This window comes from Mustela putorius, unplaced genomic scaffold (assembly GCF_011764305.1).
Source record: "Mustela putorius furo isolate JIRA1106 unplaced genomic scaffold, ASM1176430v1.1 tig00003834_pilon_pilon_pilon, whole genome shotgun sequence".
NCBI lineage: Eukaryota > Metazoa > Chordata > Mammalia > Carnivora > Mustelidae > Mustela > Mustela putorius.
This window is the reverse complement of record NW_025421987.1, coordinates 70,737,642-70,754,474: the sequence shown is the minus strand read 5'-3', so window position 1 is coordinate 70,754,474 and position 16,833 is coordinate 70,737,642. Positions and strand designations below refer to the sequence as shown.

Sequence of the window (16,833 nt, the reverse complement as noted above, 5' to 3'; positions counted from 1 at the left end):
GCATCTTTTTCCTAATTTGTACTTGGGTATAATATTTTAGACTTGTCTTCCAGTGAACCCTAATGTCCATCCATGAACGATATCTCTTTCCCTCCTCAAATTGTACAATTTGCGTCCAATTGTGCAATTTACACACAGACACAAGTTGCAGAATATAAACAGTTGAGAGAGACTCTGAATAGGATCCCAAGCCTCCGAAACCCAGAGCAAGCAGAGCAGCAGAATGTTACTCAGGTGACACATTCTCCACAAGGTGACAACACAGCGAGGGAGAACGCAGCCGGGGAGCCACCGGAGGTAAGAGGCGTGAACTGGTGTTCTGTGATGGGGTCACTTTCCCTGTCAAGCTGTCATCAGGTGAACTGCTCTAAATATTGCCAACTCTTCCTTCAGAACAGTGGTTCTCAAATTTCGGCGTATATCAGAGTCCCCAGCAGAGCTGTTAGAACGCAGAGAGTTGGGCCCTAGCCCAGAATTTCCAGTTCAGTTATTTTGGGATGAAGCCTGAAGATTTGCATTTCTAACTGATGCAGCTGGTCTGGGGAGGACAATCGGAGCCACTGCTACAGTATTTTCTGGGAAAGACTTCACTGGCTTTATTTGTTCATGTGGGTTTATTTATTTATTTATTTATTTTTGAAGGGGCTGTTGTGTCTGAATTTTTAAATTTTCTTTTTGTTCCTGTTCTTTGGTTTTTTGGGGGGTAGAGTAAGAAGATTAAATGATCATGAGGCTGTTCTATAAAAGCCCATTCAAGAATTAAAGTTGGTAGTATAGTTGAACTTGGTGCAGTGCTAGGTCCACACAGAACAAGCCAAAAATTGTATTTAAGAGGACTTTATAAAACTGTCAAAAGATATGAGTGCTAGTCTCTTAATCCACTTTTGTTTGTTTGTTTGTTATTCCTGCTTTCATATAAGTTGAGCCTTGCTTAAGAGTGTCTTCTAAGTGGGACATCAAAAGTAGGGTCACCCCTGTCCTCAATTCTAAAGAAGTTGTTTTAATCACATGCATAATACAAATGACAAATATGGCTATCTTTCTCCCGGAGAAAGTTGTTTTTAACAATGAATGTTTGAGAAGCTGTGTCCTGAGTTACCATCTTAGGGGAATTATTAAGTCTCCACAAGTGGACTTCATAGAAGTCTTCAGTCTGGCAGAGCGCTCCTTCACAGGCAAGACCGTCTCTGTCTTCATGGATCCTTCTTTGTTACTATTAGGAAAACATGACCAGATCCCTGGCCTGGGAATTGGTTCGATTCCCTGTCTGAGTCTAACTACCCATTTACTGAATTAATTAATCTTTTAATGACTTAGACCTTTAGTTTTTCATCTGTGAGGTGGAGATAGTAGTTATCTTCTATAACCTTTCTCACGGTAATGCTGTGGAGATAAATGGCAGGTATTTGAAAGCACTTAAGGCCCTCTGGAGAAATATTTCATATAAAGCCAGAGCAGTATTATGTCAAACCTGACAGGTGTGTGAGGATGTTGGTAAGCCATACATCTCCAGAAGTTGTCCTCAGATGTCTGAGAGAGGACTTTTCTTCCTCCGTTTGTTTTTCATTCATTCTTTCATTCATTTATTCATTCTAATTTCTCAGTTATAGTTCTGCTAATTTAAGAGGGCTTCACATTTATTTCAATTTGGAGGAACAATCTGACCAAAAATTTTTTCCAGTGAATAAGGTTGCAGTGGGGGAAAGAGTGATAAACTTTCTTATGATATTATGTCATCTTTTTTTTTTTTTTTAACCTCTCTTTTCTAATCAATGAAGGTCACATGGTAATCTCTGAAACTTTAAATCCAGGAAAACCAATTTAAACCAGTCAGTTTAGAAGAGGAGTTCTCTGTAAAAAGACATGTCTTATGTTGAATTTTATGTGTTACCAATACAGAATATTTACCAAGGATTTCCTCTAATTTGAAGAAATATGACTATAATACATCTTTAAAAATATTTTATTGTATCTGGCTTAATGGACACTACTTTTAGCTAACATGGATGCCTGTTAGTAATGGCATTCTTTTCTCTGGGTCAGTAGGAAATAAACCCAACTCATCATCAATTTGATCTCATCCTTCTTTTTTTAAATCATATTTTTTTCAAGTTCCATTCATTTAAGTAAGCTCTCCACCCCTCCTGCACCTGTGGGGCTTGAACTCATAACCTGGAGATGAAGTCGCATACTTTGTGACTGAGCCAGCCCAGTGTCCCCCTTTCCAAATCCTTGTTGAAAACAAAATTTACATTGAAAAAAATTACATAAACTCTTCATCACTTGAAGATTGAGGGGGTTTTCCTTTTTGTCTTAAGGGAAAACAGAAGTTAGATGGCTTTCCCTACTGAGATGTGGTCACATACAGGCTTTACTCTTGGGTTACATACTGTGTTCTTGCCGGGATGAAATCATGCTTATGTTATCTCTATTTTATAAGTGAGATTACAGAGTGAGAAGAGTTAAGTGACTCCACTGCAGCCATACTTTTCAGTCAGGACTGTATTTCTAGACTCCAGGATTTTGCTTATGTTGTAACCCCTAGATGTGGTAATAAAGAGCTTTTATCACTGCTTTGAAAATTGAAGAGTGTCATGTCCAGTGATGTGCTTGGCCTAGGTGTTTCGAAATAGGGACAGGTGGCAGACGCATGAAGCAGTTCCTCGAAGAATGGAAGAAACAAAACTTGACCCTCCCACCCAGAAGGAGGCAGAGTTTCAGGCTCCAGCAGAGCTGAAGCCCCGTGGAGCCGAAGCCAGAGAGCCGGAGGAGCGGCAGGTGGAAGAGGAGCACAGGAGGGCCCTGGAGGAGGAAGCGATGGAGCAGGTCGGGCAGGCCAAGCGTCTGGAGGAGGAGCACGACCTGTCCCCCAAGGAACCGGGTCGGGAGTGGAGGGAACAGCATGAGCCTGGAGAGGAAGCCAACCTTCTGGGAGGGCACGCTCCCGCCCAGGTACAAGGTCATATGCTTCCTGTCCACCAGGGTTATGTTTGGGTGGCTGGGACAGGGAGCATGGCTTGGCTTGTCAATATTGAAAAAGCCTCCCCAGAGCTGATAGTCTCTCAGACAAAATCTGAGTGAGTTCACTAAATGTTACATGCTCCTAGCATAGCTGATCAGGGTAGCTCAGAAAGATGCCTGCGGGAAGAGAGGGAGGGCAGTTGGTGAGTGTATTTTCATTGTCAGTAGCCTCACACGGGGGTGGGGGGGTGGGGGGGTCAGGGGGGTGGGGGGGTGCTCTGTGCTGCCCTCCGTTGAGCAGTGAGAGGAGAGAGGAGTGCCTGACTGGGCACTTCCTGGCGCTCAAGTCCCATGGGCCTCGTGAGGCTGAGAAAGGTCTCATTTTCTATGATCAAAAGTCTACTTATCCCCGTTCATTTACTATCAAATGGTAGGTTGGCTTTTGCACATTCATCTTCAAGGTGGTTATTAAGTTGTCACAAGGCTGATCTTATCACTGAAGGATGCCCCACTGGGGGAGGATGTTTACCCAGTCTCTGCTCAGGCTCCCCCTGCAGAGCACTTCCTTCTCACAGAAATATGGTTTTTTTCCCTTTAAAAAATCCATTATGTTAGAAATCATTCTTGAAAAGAACTTGAAGCAACACTGAACGAAGAGAGGTATCTTTCTTCTGCTGTCTGTCCGCAGATACCTGACAGCAGGCTACTTGGCCTTTACACAGATGCTGATCCCCTTTTACTTACGACTCTGAAGTTGTGTTTGCCCTCAGACTTTGTAAGGCTTCAAGCTGGTTGAGGCTTTGGGCTGAGTAGATGCAAAGGCCTCGACTGCTTTTCTGTATTGTTGCCAACTTAGCATGGAGAAGCCTCTTCCTTTCTTGTGTCCCTCATCGCTTTCTTCAAAAGCAGTCCCCACTGTGGGTTTGATTTCCCTTACCCATGTACCGTCTTTCTGTTGGTGAAAGTCGTGTGTGCTTACGTTGGTTGGGACAGAGGTTGGCGGAGGAGAGAGTGATGGGTAGCTCTGTGGGCAGCAGAGTTTAAGAATTCCTGTATCTGTTTTTCCTTTCATTGAAAGGTCTTATGTTCTCACCTATTCTCTTTGTCTTGGAAGAAATCAGTTCTCTGCCTATCGACCTTTACCTGAAATTTGGCTGGCTTGCTGGCTTCTCCCCCCCACCCCCGCTATGGTTAACCTGAGACTGGTTGTGCATTCCTAGAATTAATTGGCATCCCTGCATCTTAAACTCTTCGTGGAAAAGCCTTAGCCACAGCTTCAGCTCACATATGCCCCAGTTACTGTGAGATCACCCAAGTGCCCACTTATGCCAGAGCCTTTCATTTAATGAAAGAGCCTAACATTGAATGAAGGTCCAAAACTGATTTTGTCTGTGATGCCCTCTTCCACGTGAGAGAGAGCACATGGAAAATCAGCCAGAGTGCCAGCAAATCAGGGAGATCGGATGCTAAAAAAAGCCGAGGGTGCCTCTGGAGGGTTGGGAAGTAGGCGTTCTGGCTCTGGGGGACCTTGGGGTCAGGGTGTTATCACGGTGCCCCTGACAGACAGGGATTAATTCAACAAGCCAGCCCTGCCCCCTGACTTTGTCGTGAAGAACAGAGGATGAGAGAATCCAGAGGTCCCGACTGTTCTTGCTCAGCATCTGCTTGTTGTGGCTCAGGTCTATCCGTCGGCCAAGCCGGTCAGCAGAATCCGGTCACCATATGAGGAGCAGCTGGAACAGCAGCAAGTGGCGGCGCGGCCAGTAGAGGAGGCGCAGCCGCCGAGGGAGCACCAGGAGGCGCTGCACCAGCCGGGGCTGCAGGGACCCTTGTGGAGGCAGCGGCAAGGGCAGCAGCAGCAGCAGCAACTTCTGGCCGGAGAGGGGGCCCGGCAGAGGCCAGCCAGCCCCGAGGAGGAGGGGCGGCCACAGCCCCCGGAACAGCTCCGGTAGCCTCCTCCTGATGGGTCGCAGAGCCCCTCTTCTTGTTCTCCTTATTTTCATTTGCTTATTTATTTTTAAAGATTTTATTTATTTACTGGAGAGAAAGAGCACGAGTGAGAGAGGAGGGCATGAGCTGGGGAAGGGCGGGCGGAGGGAGAAGCAGACTCTGCACTGAGATGGGAGCCCGTGGCTGGACTCGACTCCAGCACCCCGGGACCAAGGCCTCCACCAAAGGCATACGCTTAACTGAGCCACCCAGGGGCCCTGCGACTCTTGTTCTTGTTTGTATAAGCAGATGGCAAACAGCTTTGTTACCCATGAGCTTGCGCGTCTCCTATGGCCGGGGCAGAACAGCCGCTTGAGAATTAAATTTCTAAATACTTAATTTTTAAGATAATCAACATTTTTAACCCCTAATTAAAATGTTAGGGCTCCAAGCTTAGTTTAGGCCTCAAAATAACCTGGCAGTTTTGGGGCTCACTTTATTTTACTTTATCACTTGAAAGGCGTTTTCTCTCTTTTAAAGTATTCTTTGAAATTGTGTCTGAAATCTTTCTGAAACCTACTAGCACAAAGTTTACAAAAAATTTGTTTATGACTTTTTAAAAATTGTTGAGAACTTTGTTGATTGCAAACTTTAAATATAAATGAGGTACGGCCAGTTGTGCCACTTAATCTGTCACTGAATTGATGCTGTTTGTGTCCCTTCCAGGCAGCAAGCTCGTTATGATGCTGTGGATCATGATATTGTTCAGGGAGCTGAGGACCAGGGCATCCAAGAAGAGGAAGGAGGTGGTGAGACTTCTTAGATGATGGATATGTTAATGAGATTACTTGGTAACATGTGATATCCACTCAGAGTCATGTGCACATCTGAGTACACACGGAGGACGTCTGTGTACCGTGCATCTTCTGCTGCTGTTGGTGTTATGTTTTTGCGTGCTGGGGGTCCAGACAGCTCAAGATCATCTGTTTCCTTTCTGATGTTTTTCCTGTCGCTTAAGCTTCTTGTATATTGAAATATTATTTTTGATACATTATCATAGGGCTGTTACACTCTGGGAAATGACTCCATTTTCACCTTACCTTGGAAGCCTTTGGATCATTGCCTTTAAAACTTTTTTCAGATTAAGGCAATAGTAGCTTCCATTTGTGGTGAGCATCTCCTATGTAATTTATCAAATGTCACTTACTATATAATAGAACTAGAAAGTAACAGCCTCTCTAGCAACTTTAACACTCAGATATGTATCCTTTCTTAAAGAGTCTAAAAAAGAAGGTGATTACCCAAACTCCCCCTATAGCCTGTTCTGAAATTTTATAGCCCTTCTAGTCATGAAATTGTTTTCCTTATGTCCCCCTGTACAGCACTTTAAGCTTTTTTGTTCCATTATCAGTAAGAGGAGAGAACAGTTTGTTCTCTTATTTATATAATGAATCCCTTGGTGCACTTGGATGGTAAGTTACCTTGCATCCCTATTTCCTATAAGCTAAATACTCTCCATGTACTTAACCTTTCCTCTTACATCTTACTTAAAAAGTTGTTTGTTCTTCTCTTTGTATGTTCTTATCTAAATTCCGTTTATGGAAATAATTTTTTCCAAAAGCAGTGAGGAACTGTCTATGCGAGCTGAAATGTGAGCTGTGTCTGTGGGGCAGCAGCCCTCAGCACTGCCATATCAGACGACACGGGGTGGGCGGGCTTTGATCTGAGCTCTGCAGATGGGGTTATTCTTTCTTTCATTTCCTGAGACGTTGTCAGTTTCTTCCTTTGGTACCTTGCTGCTTCCTCTGATATTAGCGAAAGTTAGCTGATAATTTTGGCAGTGTCCAGTTGACTGGGCTTTCTTTTATTGTGAAAGTTTTGATTATTGTTTTCTGCATAATAAGGGGGAGAATGCAGCTTATGTTACAAACACTGGTTTGAGAAGGTAAGAATGGTGTCACTCACCCACGCTGTGTCCTTAGACACATGGTCTGGGAAAGGGACATAGTTTTAATCAGAAAAGCTGAGATGTATGCCATATGGTGAATTAATCTCTCTGGAGGAGAGATTGGGTGAAATGGTCTGGAGGAAAGCCCACCAGTGGCTTTTCTTTGAGTGAAAGGGCAAGATCCTGTCTGGTTCATCTGCACTGATGCTAGTTCCTTCAATTTGCTAGCCTATGAGAGAGACAACCAGCACCAAGATGAGGCAGAAGAAGATCCAGAGAATGGACATGAGCCTCAAGATCAGGGGCCCCACGAAACCGACCTGGAATCTGAGGCAGATGTAAGTGTCCTTTCTGTTGGTCATGACACTTGGAAACCCCCAGGGTTTTGGGGGGCAGAGGAAACTTGAAGGTTTGCCTAACACCATGCCTCTGGCTTGAGCCCTGGCTCCAGATGTGTCTGTTATTTCGTCAGTGCAGAAGGAAGGGGACTTGTGTAATGGCATCAGCAGTACTGTTAACTGTAAACTGGGGTACGTGTGGGTGATGAGACTGGTTCAAAAGTTCCGGGAAAACATAGAAGGACTTTCCCTCTGTGAACTTCTAGATTAATAAAATTAAAACTGAGAAAAATGATATTGAGAGGTATTGAAATATGTAGTCATTTTGAAAGATGGTGGGGAGGGGGACAAGTGCAGGAGTCACAGAACCAGAGAAGGGAAATGGACCATCATGGATCCTGTTGAATAGTCCAATAGAGTGTTTTGTATGTCTTGTGACTCTCATCTCCCAGTAGTCAGGGGCCATTTTCATCAGTACATGGGTGGATAAGGATGTGTGGCTTGAGAAGTAAAAGAAAAATCTGCTCAGGTGCCAAGGTGCTATAGAAAAATTAGAATATAAATTGGTAGAGACCTACTAACTGGGAATGTTCTTTGTGTTTACCAAGAAAGGACCCAGCCTCTCAGTCATAGCTGTGTGGCCCAGAGCCCGAGGCAAGCAAAGCTCCATGGGGCATGTTCTTATGCAGACGTGTAAATAAATTCTATGACTTACTTTAGCTCTCTTGTCATCTTGCTAGTAAATCAACCACCATGTTTATGAAATTCAGTCTGTGCTTTCATATGGGTCCTGTTTGTATGGGAAGGAGGATCCATATCCTTCCTTGAGAATCGTAGAAGGAAGGCTTCCTGATAGCTACCTGAAGTCCCTTGGATGGAAATGGCTTTTCTGCTTGTGCGGGGATGTGACAGATACATTTGCCTGTGGCCCCTGGATCAGCATTTGGGAGAGGATGCTCAGGAAAGAGCAGGAGCTCCAGACAGCAGGAGAGCAAGGAGGAGCTAGAGACTGTGAAAGGGCAAAGAGCTTCTTGCAAAAGGAGCAAGGAAGCAGGTGTGCGCCTGACAAGGATGGAGGGACAGCAGAAGGATGCCTATTCCAGTCACCCCCCTCTGGGAGGTGCTGTGTACATTGAGTACTTGATTGTGTAACCCTTTACTCTCCCATTAGTGGTTTTCATGTTCTGGATGACACACTGGTGGCTTTCCCCCCCTTCCTTCTTTCAGTGAAAATTGTTAGCCTACTTGCTCTCTCTTTGTCTCATCTATTTTTTTTAATTAAAAAATTTTTGATTCACAGACCTGTACCTCTGGGGATAAAAATATATGTTTATAAAAAATAAAAAATTATACTTAAAAAAAATACTTAAAAAAAAATTTTTGTCCAGCTTCATAGAATCATAACTGATTCATAACTGATTGTCTGTTTTGTTTTTTTTTTAAACTTTTTTTTTTAAGATTTTATTTATTTATTTGACAGTTTTAAGATTTTATTTATTTATTTGACAGAGAGAGAGATCACAAATAGGCAGAGAGACAGACAGAGAGATGAGGAGAAGCAGGCTCCCTGCCGAGCAGAGAGCCCAATGCGGGACTCGATCCCAGGCCCCCGGGATCATGACCTGAGCCGAAGGCAGAGGCTCAACCCACTGAGCCACCCAGGCGCCCCTTGTCTGTTTTGTTTGAATGTAACAGCTGTGCCTGTTAAACTGCTACTTGGTTAGAGTTGGACCTAGGGTGTACATTTTGTGGGTTTTTGCAAAAGCTTTCCATACTTTTTTTCTGAAGAGAATGTGTTACATAATGTCCACACAAATTTGTTGGTAATGCACAGAAAGAAATCTGTCTAACGAGATTGTGGGGTAATTGGGGATGTGCGAAGGTGATGATTTGTCACTCTGGATTCCCAAGAAGAGCGTCATCTGCACTGGCGTGAAGTGTACAAGCAGGGGTGTGCATATCGTAGATCAGCTGAGACAGCGGTGTGAACCCTTGACTGCGTTCAAGGCCCTGGAGTAAATTGGAGTCGAGTCCTGTTGTCTGGAGAACAGGGATAGAGACCAAATCTCACTCTGAGGCCTCATCTATTAGAAGCCTTTGCTGCTTCCCTTAAGTGTACTGTTGGTGACCCTGGAGGCATTGGGAAGCTCCTGCAAGCATTACCGTCTGCCCAGCTTGGGCTTTAAACTCTGAATCTTTATGAGGACATGGATTATTTTGAAAGGTGTTTTGGGAGTTTGAGTAGAAAATAGAGATAAATCTCAAGTTGATCATGTGAAGGGCATTTGTTGAACATGGTCACTGAGAGCTGCCAGAAAAGGAGTTGGGGGAGAGGTTTTTCATGATACACTGCCAGAGACTGGGTTAGCCCGTTCTTGTCTCCTTTAGAGCCTATTTCTTACGTCCTTTCTGGTGGCACCTTCTTGCTCTTTGAGGGCTTTCTACCCACTTACTGTGAAAAATCCCTGGCAGAGGAAAGTTTGCCTGTATAAAAATCAGCATACTCATGGAAGAAGTTACAATTTGCCTATCTAAATCTCTCATTTTAATGATCTCTCCTAGTTGGTCTTTAGCTTTTTTTTTTTCTTTATTTTAGATTTTATTTATTTATTTGACAGAGAGACAGTGAGGTGGGCACGAGCGTGTGAGCTCTTACAAGCACATAGCAGGGGGTGTGGAAGAGGGAGAAGCAGGCTCCCCACTGAGGAGGGGGCCTGATGCGGGGCTCCATCTTAGGACCCCATGATTATGACCTGAGCCGGAGGCAGTCATTTAACCACCTGAGCCAACCAGGTGCCCTGTCTTGTAGCTTTTATTAACTGTTTTTCTTGTTGTCTATTTAGTTATGCTCACATTTCTAGATTTTTTTTTTTTAAGATTTTATTTATTTGTCAGAGAGAGAGCGAGCACAGGCAGACAGAATGGCAGGCAGAGGCAGAGGGAGAAGCAGGCTCCCCGCCAAGCAAGGAGCCCGATGTGGGACTCAATCCCAGGACGCTGGGATCATGACCTGAGCCGAAGGCAGCTGCCCAACCAACTGAGCCACCCAGGCGTCCCATATGCTCACATTTCTTGTGATAGAATTTGGAGGACTGTTTTGGAATCGCTTGCAGAAAACAAGTGTTGTTTGTACAGCATTCTCATTCATTCAGCCTCTGACGAATAATGCAAGGAGTTTTCTCTTGACAGTGGGATGTGTACTTGTGAGTCTTGGCAAGGATAGATCTGAACATGCTGGTGGAGGACGATTTCATTTTCTGCCAGTGTGTGGCCTTTCAAATGAAATTAAATTTGATCCTGGATTTTGAAGTAGTGGTTGCTTTTTATTCAAATTTTGCAGAGGGCCGCTGTAGAGGATATAAACCCAGCAGATGACCCTAATAATCAAGGTGAAGATGAATTTGAGGAAGCCGAGCAAGTGAGGGAAGAAAATTTGCCAGATGAAAATGAAGAGCCAAAACAAAGTAATCAAAAGCAGGAGAATGCCGAGATGGAGGAGCATTTGGTGGTAAGCAGATGCTAGTACAGAGGTGGTTCTAACCTGGATGTCTTATTAACTGCCTAGGTCTTGCAAAAGGTCAGTCTAATGCACCCTGATGGAAGGTTTGCCTCTTTGGATGGGTTTTAGTCCATTATGTGAAACAATATATCCATACTCAGAGAGAGAGAGTAACACGCCTCCTAGGTTTTGTTTTCGGAAGGGTTATTCATCATTTTCTGACCACTGATGCATTGAAAGTACATTTTTTATGGCAGCAAGCTTGCTCTTTGTCCCAGCGTACTGTGAAACGCATCTCCAGTGTTCAGTAACCTGAGCTTCCCCCTTTTGTTTCAACAGATGGCAGGAAACCCAGACCAGCAGGAGGATAATGTTGACGAGCAGTACCAGGAAGAGGGAGAGGAGGAGGTAGGGAGGCGGAGTGCAGGAAACTGGTCAGGATGCTTGGTGTATCGCACTCCCCTTACGTCACGGCATGGGCTTTGACACACCTTCTGTAGACACCTTCAGAAGGACAGAGGTGGGAGGAGAAAAGGTGCTTTCAAGAAGAAATGGACCATGGGGCGCCTGGGTGGCTCAGTGGGTTAAGCCGCTGCCTTCGGCTCAGGTCATGATCTCAGGGACCTGGGATCGAGTCCCGCATCGGGCTCTTGGCTCAGCAGGGAGCCTGCTTCCCTCTCTCTCTCTGCCTGCCTCTCCGTCTACTTGTGATTTCTCTCTGTCAAATAAATAAATAAAATCTTTAAAAAAAGAAGAAGAAGAAGAAGAAATGGACCATGGAAGTAGAGTCGTTTGGTTAGGAGGCAACGAAAACAGGGTCATAAATCCTTCCTCCTGGTTCTCACTAGAAATTTTGAAATGAAAGAAGACATGTGGCCTTCTAGGAATGGTGGACCTAGGTCTGTCTGTTTTTTGTAAGAAATACTTTCTCCTGTTTCTTTCCCCCATAAAAGAGAGAACAACAAAGCTTTGCCTGTTGAGGGGTTCTGGAGTGACCCCTGTAACTTGTAGACATTGTCACTGTTCTGCCTCAAGAGGGTACCTCCCAGTATCTGTCAGAATACAGTTAACACTCTCCAAAAGAGTTTTAAGTGTCTCCTTTTTGCCTCTTCTGTCCTAGGAATTTAGAGTCATAATGAAATTTAATGATAAAGGAAGGGAAAAATATGTAAGAAGCTCAGCTGCATAAAAAGCATTTGGGTAGAAATTTTTTTTTTTTTTTGAAGATTTATTTTAGGGAGAGAGAGAGAGTGAGCATGGGGTGGGGAGGAGCAGAGGGAGAGAGAGAGGGAATCTCAAACAAACTCATGTGAGCACATAGCCTGACACAGGGCTCCATCGTACAACCTGAGAGCATGACCCAAACCGAAATCTAAGAGATGCTTTAACCAACTGCACCACCTAGGCGCCCCATGGGTGGAATTTCTTTCTTTCTTCTTTTTTAAAATATTTTATTTATTTATTTGTCAGAAAGAGAGAGAGAGCACAAGTAGCAGGAGAGCCAGGCAGAGGGAGAAGCAGACTCTCGCTGAGCAATGGGCCCAGTGTGAGACTCGATCCCGGAACCCTGGGATCATGACCTGAGCCGAAGGCAGACACTTAACCAACTGAGCCACTCAGGTGTTCCTCCATGGGTGAAATTTCTTAAATTTCATTTTAGTTTCCTTTTTATTATAAACTTCTGGCAGATGATTGCTGACTAGGTTCAGGGAGCACCCATCGTGATGGCACACCCATGTAAGTGAGGGACAAGCACATCTGGTTGGGGCTGGTTAGTCACAGTGCTCTACTGTATGGGACCCCTGAAGCTCCACACCTGGGGACATGCTATGAATGAGGCACAGGCCTCGACAAGTCCCATGTTGAGTCTCTCTCTCTGGCCCAGGAAAGCTCTGGTTTAGAGGGGTTTCTCAGCCAGGCTTCTTGCTGACATGAGGCTTTAGCCCTAAGGGGAACTGCATGAATGGATGGACAAGTGTCAGCCCAGACACTGGGGCTCCTGCTCAGAATCCACGTGCTGCTGTACTCGTGTGGGTAGTTTCCTCAACTAGCCCTGCTTTTTCATTTTTGTAGCGTTTGTTGTCCACTTCTCAGAGCTAATGTTAATAAAATTTGTGCTTATACCTGAAAAACAGAAAGGGATGTTGCTCTTTATAGCCATTGGCAACATACAGCTCTACTCCTGTGCACTCTGGCTTGATCTTTTTATTCTTTCTCTGTTCTCCTCCTGCTGTTCATCCTGATCAAGATCCTGAGCTATGGTATCACAGGAGAGCATTAGAAAAACTAGCAGCCTTGAATATTAAGACATTTGGCAAGGAAAAGGTATTCATCTGGACTTCTCTTGTAACAGGATGTCTAGACAAATATTATTCTGTCTCATTATGCCCGATGCCCGATATCTTTGAGGGATTAAAAGAGAGGAGGTTCACCTTGACTTTTTTTTTAAATGCAGAAGGGTAAACATAAAATTTTAATCTGTATTTACTGATTTTTTTTTTTTTTTTTACCTTCATGTTATGTCAGTTAAGGTGGAGAGAGCACTCCAGTGATCCAAGCAGGTTCAAGGATAGGGAAAAAAAGAAAGAGACAGGAGGGGAAGAGAGTGGTGACAGGCCGGGGTGAAGACTGCTGCTCTTTGTCCCTTGGGTACGCTGAGCCCACTGGAGCCCTTTACTCTCCCTGCAGTGGGCCCCGGGTCCTGCTCCTCTTTCTCTGGTTTCCTGCTCTGAATTTCTTTCTGGAGTCTCTGCCCCTCTTGCTGACCCCCTCTTGCATAGGCCTGAGGTCTGAGGTTGTGCACCCTCCCATGGAGGAATGCTCTCAGCCTGCCTTTCTTCTTCCCTGGGTGACTCCTCTTTCTGTCCCTGAGGGGCCCTTGCACAGACTGTGGTGCCTTCCTGAGATGGTTAGCTCTTGGATCTTCCCACCTTTTCCCATTGTTCCCAGCTCTTTCCTGGAGGAGGGAAATACCAAATACCATTTAAGGCTAGTAATAGTTGAAGATGAAGTTCTCACCAGACTGCAGCAAAATGGGAAGGAGAGGAATGCAATATATGAGAGCCATTTCACGTTTCTAAGTGATGCTTGTGAGACATTTGTGGGATGCTCCAAAAGCCATGAAGTGACGTGTCATCTGTGTCCTTCTTCTCTGCACTGAGCCTCAGAGTACACTGACCAGAGGGATGTATGGCCCATTGCTTTCGTGTCTTCCCCTCCCACATCACCTGACTTCCGTCAGCATTTGCTCCTAGAAATGAAGTCCATCTTGCCAGGGCCCTCCCTGCTTAGAGGTTCAGCCCGTCAGACTTGTGACTTGAGCTCAGAGAGTGGAACCCAAGACGAGTGTGCTTTTTGGAAATCTGCACTATCCCTGCCTTCTTTTAGTGCAATAGTGTTATCCTTCTATGATATACAAATGATGGTTATGAACAAGTATTCATGGATTATTGTTTGGGACATTCATGTGGGGATCCCATCCTTGTGTTGCTTACTTTCCAGACTTTTTATCTACTGATGAGCAAACAAGACAAAGTATGGCATTGCCCAAAGGTGCTATGGTGCTTAAAAGTGATTTAAATGCTCAAAAAAATATGTTAGTTAAATGACTGCTTGAAAACACTCTCAGTGCTCATTTTGTCCAAATATAATCGAACATAGATGGATCTGTGCACTCGTGGGAGAGCACGCACAGGGTTACTTGGCTGCCTTTAGTGGGGCTGCCAGCCGGGAGTCACCCTAGCACGGAGCTGGCCTGGCAGCACCGCTCCCCTGTTCACCATGACCCCAAGAGCTGCTGGTGCTGAAGGCCTTTCCTTTGTCACATTCCTTCCACATCTTTGGATCTCAGCATCCTGATCTACTTCACGTTCAGCCTTCTGGTTCCTGTCTTATCCCATGACATCTTTGATGTGTAAAGCCAAAGCCCATTTCGGACTCAGTAGATCTGTCTTATTTTGGCGATTAAACTTTGCTACATCACATAGGGACCGTTTCTAGATTTTAGTGAATAAAAATGAGTAATGAGGAGCAGTGTTGGGAAATCTCTGACAGAATGTTTGCATCAGCTTTATCAGTGTACTAAAGAGGGTCGAATGTGGAAGACGTAATTGGTGTGTCTCCATTATAAAAGTAACATTTGGCTTCTGTTATTAATCTAAGCATATTTGAAAATTAGAAACTCTGTGTATCATTTTGTTCCTTTTCAGTAATGCCTTTTTTTTTTTAATAGTCAAGGTTCTTTCTTTTTTTTTTTTTTAAAGATTTTATTTATTTATTTATTTGACAGACAGAGATCCCAAGTAGGCAGAGAGGCAGGCAGAGAGAGAGGGGAAAAAGCAGGCTCCCTGCTGAGCAGAGAGCCCGATGTGGGACTCAATCTCAGGACCTTGGGATCATGACCCGAGCTGAAGGCAAATGGCTTAACCCACTGAGCCACCCAGGCACCCTATCAGTTATGCCTGTTAAAACAAGTTTGCATTACTTTTGTTCCAAACACAAAGAAGATATTACCAGAATAAAAATGTCTATCTATAAGTTTGAAAATTACAAAATTTGCATTTGTGTGTTCCATAAATTAAAGAGTAATTTACGTCAGGGCTTCTTTCCTCAGATTCTATTGACAACTGATAAACAACCCAGATTTTCTGTAGTAGATCTCCAGGGAAGAGAAGAAAGTATGTATGCAAGGGCATTTATTTCTCTAGTCAGAGACATTCTTAACCCTACACTGCCTGTCACTCAGACTAGTAGCTCTCAGTCTTTACCATGGCTAAGAATCCCTTTGGAGAGAGTGTATGAAAGGTACAAACTCCTGGATCGGATTTTACCCTCGGAGATTTTGATCTTAACCTATGGTGGGGCCTAGGAATCAGAGTTCCAGGAACATGCTGTTTGGAGAAGCATTCCTGGAACAGGTGGCCACATGTGGACTCAGGAAAGTCTGAACCTCCTGAAACTTCTGTGTCAAATGAATTGTATCTGTGCCTTTTTGCATACATTTGCATTTCTTCCCAAAATCTTAAAAGGGTTCATGACCCCCCCATACAGAAAATTAAAAATCACTGATTTTTATCAAACCCTTTTATTTGACAGATAAGAAATTTGACCCTTAGAGAGGTTAGCCAAGTTTCTGAAGATCACATAGCTGGTTATTGTTGGAACCATGATTAGAGCCCATCCATATCCGATTTTATTTTTATTTTTTATCTTTTTTTTTTTTTAAAGATTTGTATTTATTTATTTGACAGACAGAGATCACAATCAGGCAGAGAGGCAGGCAGAGAGAGAAGGAGGGTAAGCAGACTCCCTGCTGAGCAGAGAGCCCGATTGGGGGCGTGATCCCAGGACCCTAGGATCATGACCTGAGCTGAAGGCAGAGGCTTTAACCCACTGAGCCACCCAGGCACCTCCAGATCTGATTTTAGAGGCTATCATAATTAAGTATACCAAGGACAGTAACTAAATAATTGATATGGGCAAGTTCTTCCTGATAGAAGTTAGTGAATGCAGAAGGAATGATGGAATTAGAAAGTCATCATTTTTGTAGCCCCTAATTAAAACAAGTGACTTAAGAGCCAGTCATCAGTGGATGACATCAGGGAATTTTATCATGGAGGGTTCAGGCAGTTACCTTCTGAGCTCACAACCAACTTCAGCCTCACAAAAAATGGGGCAAGTGTTATGTGCTTCCTAATGTGATGAAAATACAAAAATCTGCAGCATCACCTTTGAAAAACTCTTGCTTTGCACATTGAATCTGAACTCACATAAATCTTTAACTTCCTTTTTTAAGAAATGTGAGGGCTGGAGAAATGAATTAAGTGAGATGTTAAAGAAGCCAGTGAATCCAGAGTGTGGGTCATTCTACAGGAAAACAAGTCAATAGCATTAAGGAAAAAGGGGAGCAGAACCGCTGTTAGGTCTTTGGATGATGTTTAGACCAAACCAACTATAAATGGACAGTTTGGGTTTTTTTGTTTTGTTTTGTTTTTGTTTTTTGATTTTTTGATTTTTATTTATTTGACAGAGAGAGCGAGAGAGAGAGAGAGAGAGCATGAGTGGGGGAGTAGGAGGAGAGGGTAAAGCAGGCTGCTTACCGGGCAGGGATCTCAGGACCTGGGATCATGACCTGAGCCAAGGGCAGATACTTAGCCAAC

At 44.1% G+C, this 16,833-nt stretch overlaps 1 protein-coding gene across 4 annotated transcripts in view; it reads left to right on the top strand.

Moving 5' to 3' along the window:
- Positions 1–16,833, top strand: part of GOLIM4 (golgi integral membrane protein 4) — a 90,902-nt gene that overhangs the window by 65,170 nt on the left and 8,899 nt on the right. For 2 of the 4 annotated variants that reach the window (XM_013058298.2, XM_004756519.3), the window contains 7 exons: positions 139–297; positions 2,620–2,952; positions 4,641–4,909; positions 5,617–5,696; positions 7,067–7,176; positions 10,517–10,684; positions 11,015–11,083. In XM_013058298.2, coding sequence (XP_012913752.2) covers positions 139–297; positions 2,620–2,952; positions 4,641–4,909; positions 5,617–5,696; positions 7,067–7,176; positions 10,517–10,684; positions 11,015–11,083 — 1,188 coding nt within the window. Of the gene's footprint in view, positions 1–138; positions 298–2,619; positions 2,953–4,640; positions 4,910–5,616; positions 5,700–7,066; positions 7,177–10,516; positions 10,685–11,014; positions 11,084–16,833 lie in introns of all 4 variants that reach the window. The other 2 variants (XM_004756521.3, XM_004756520.3) reach the window with 1 other exon arrangement.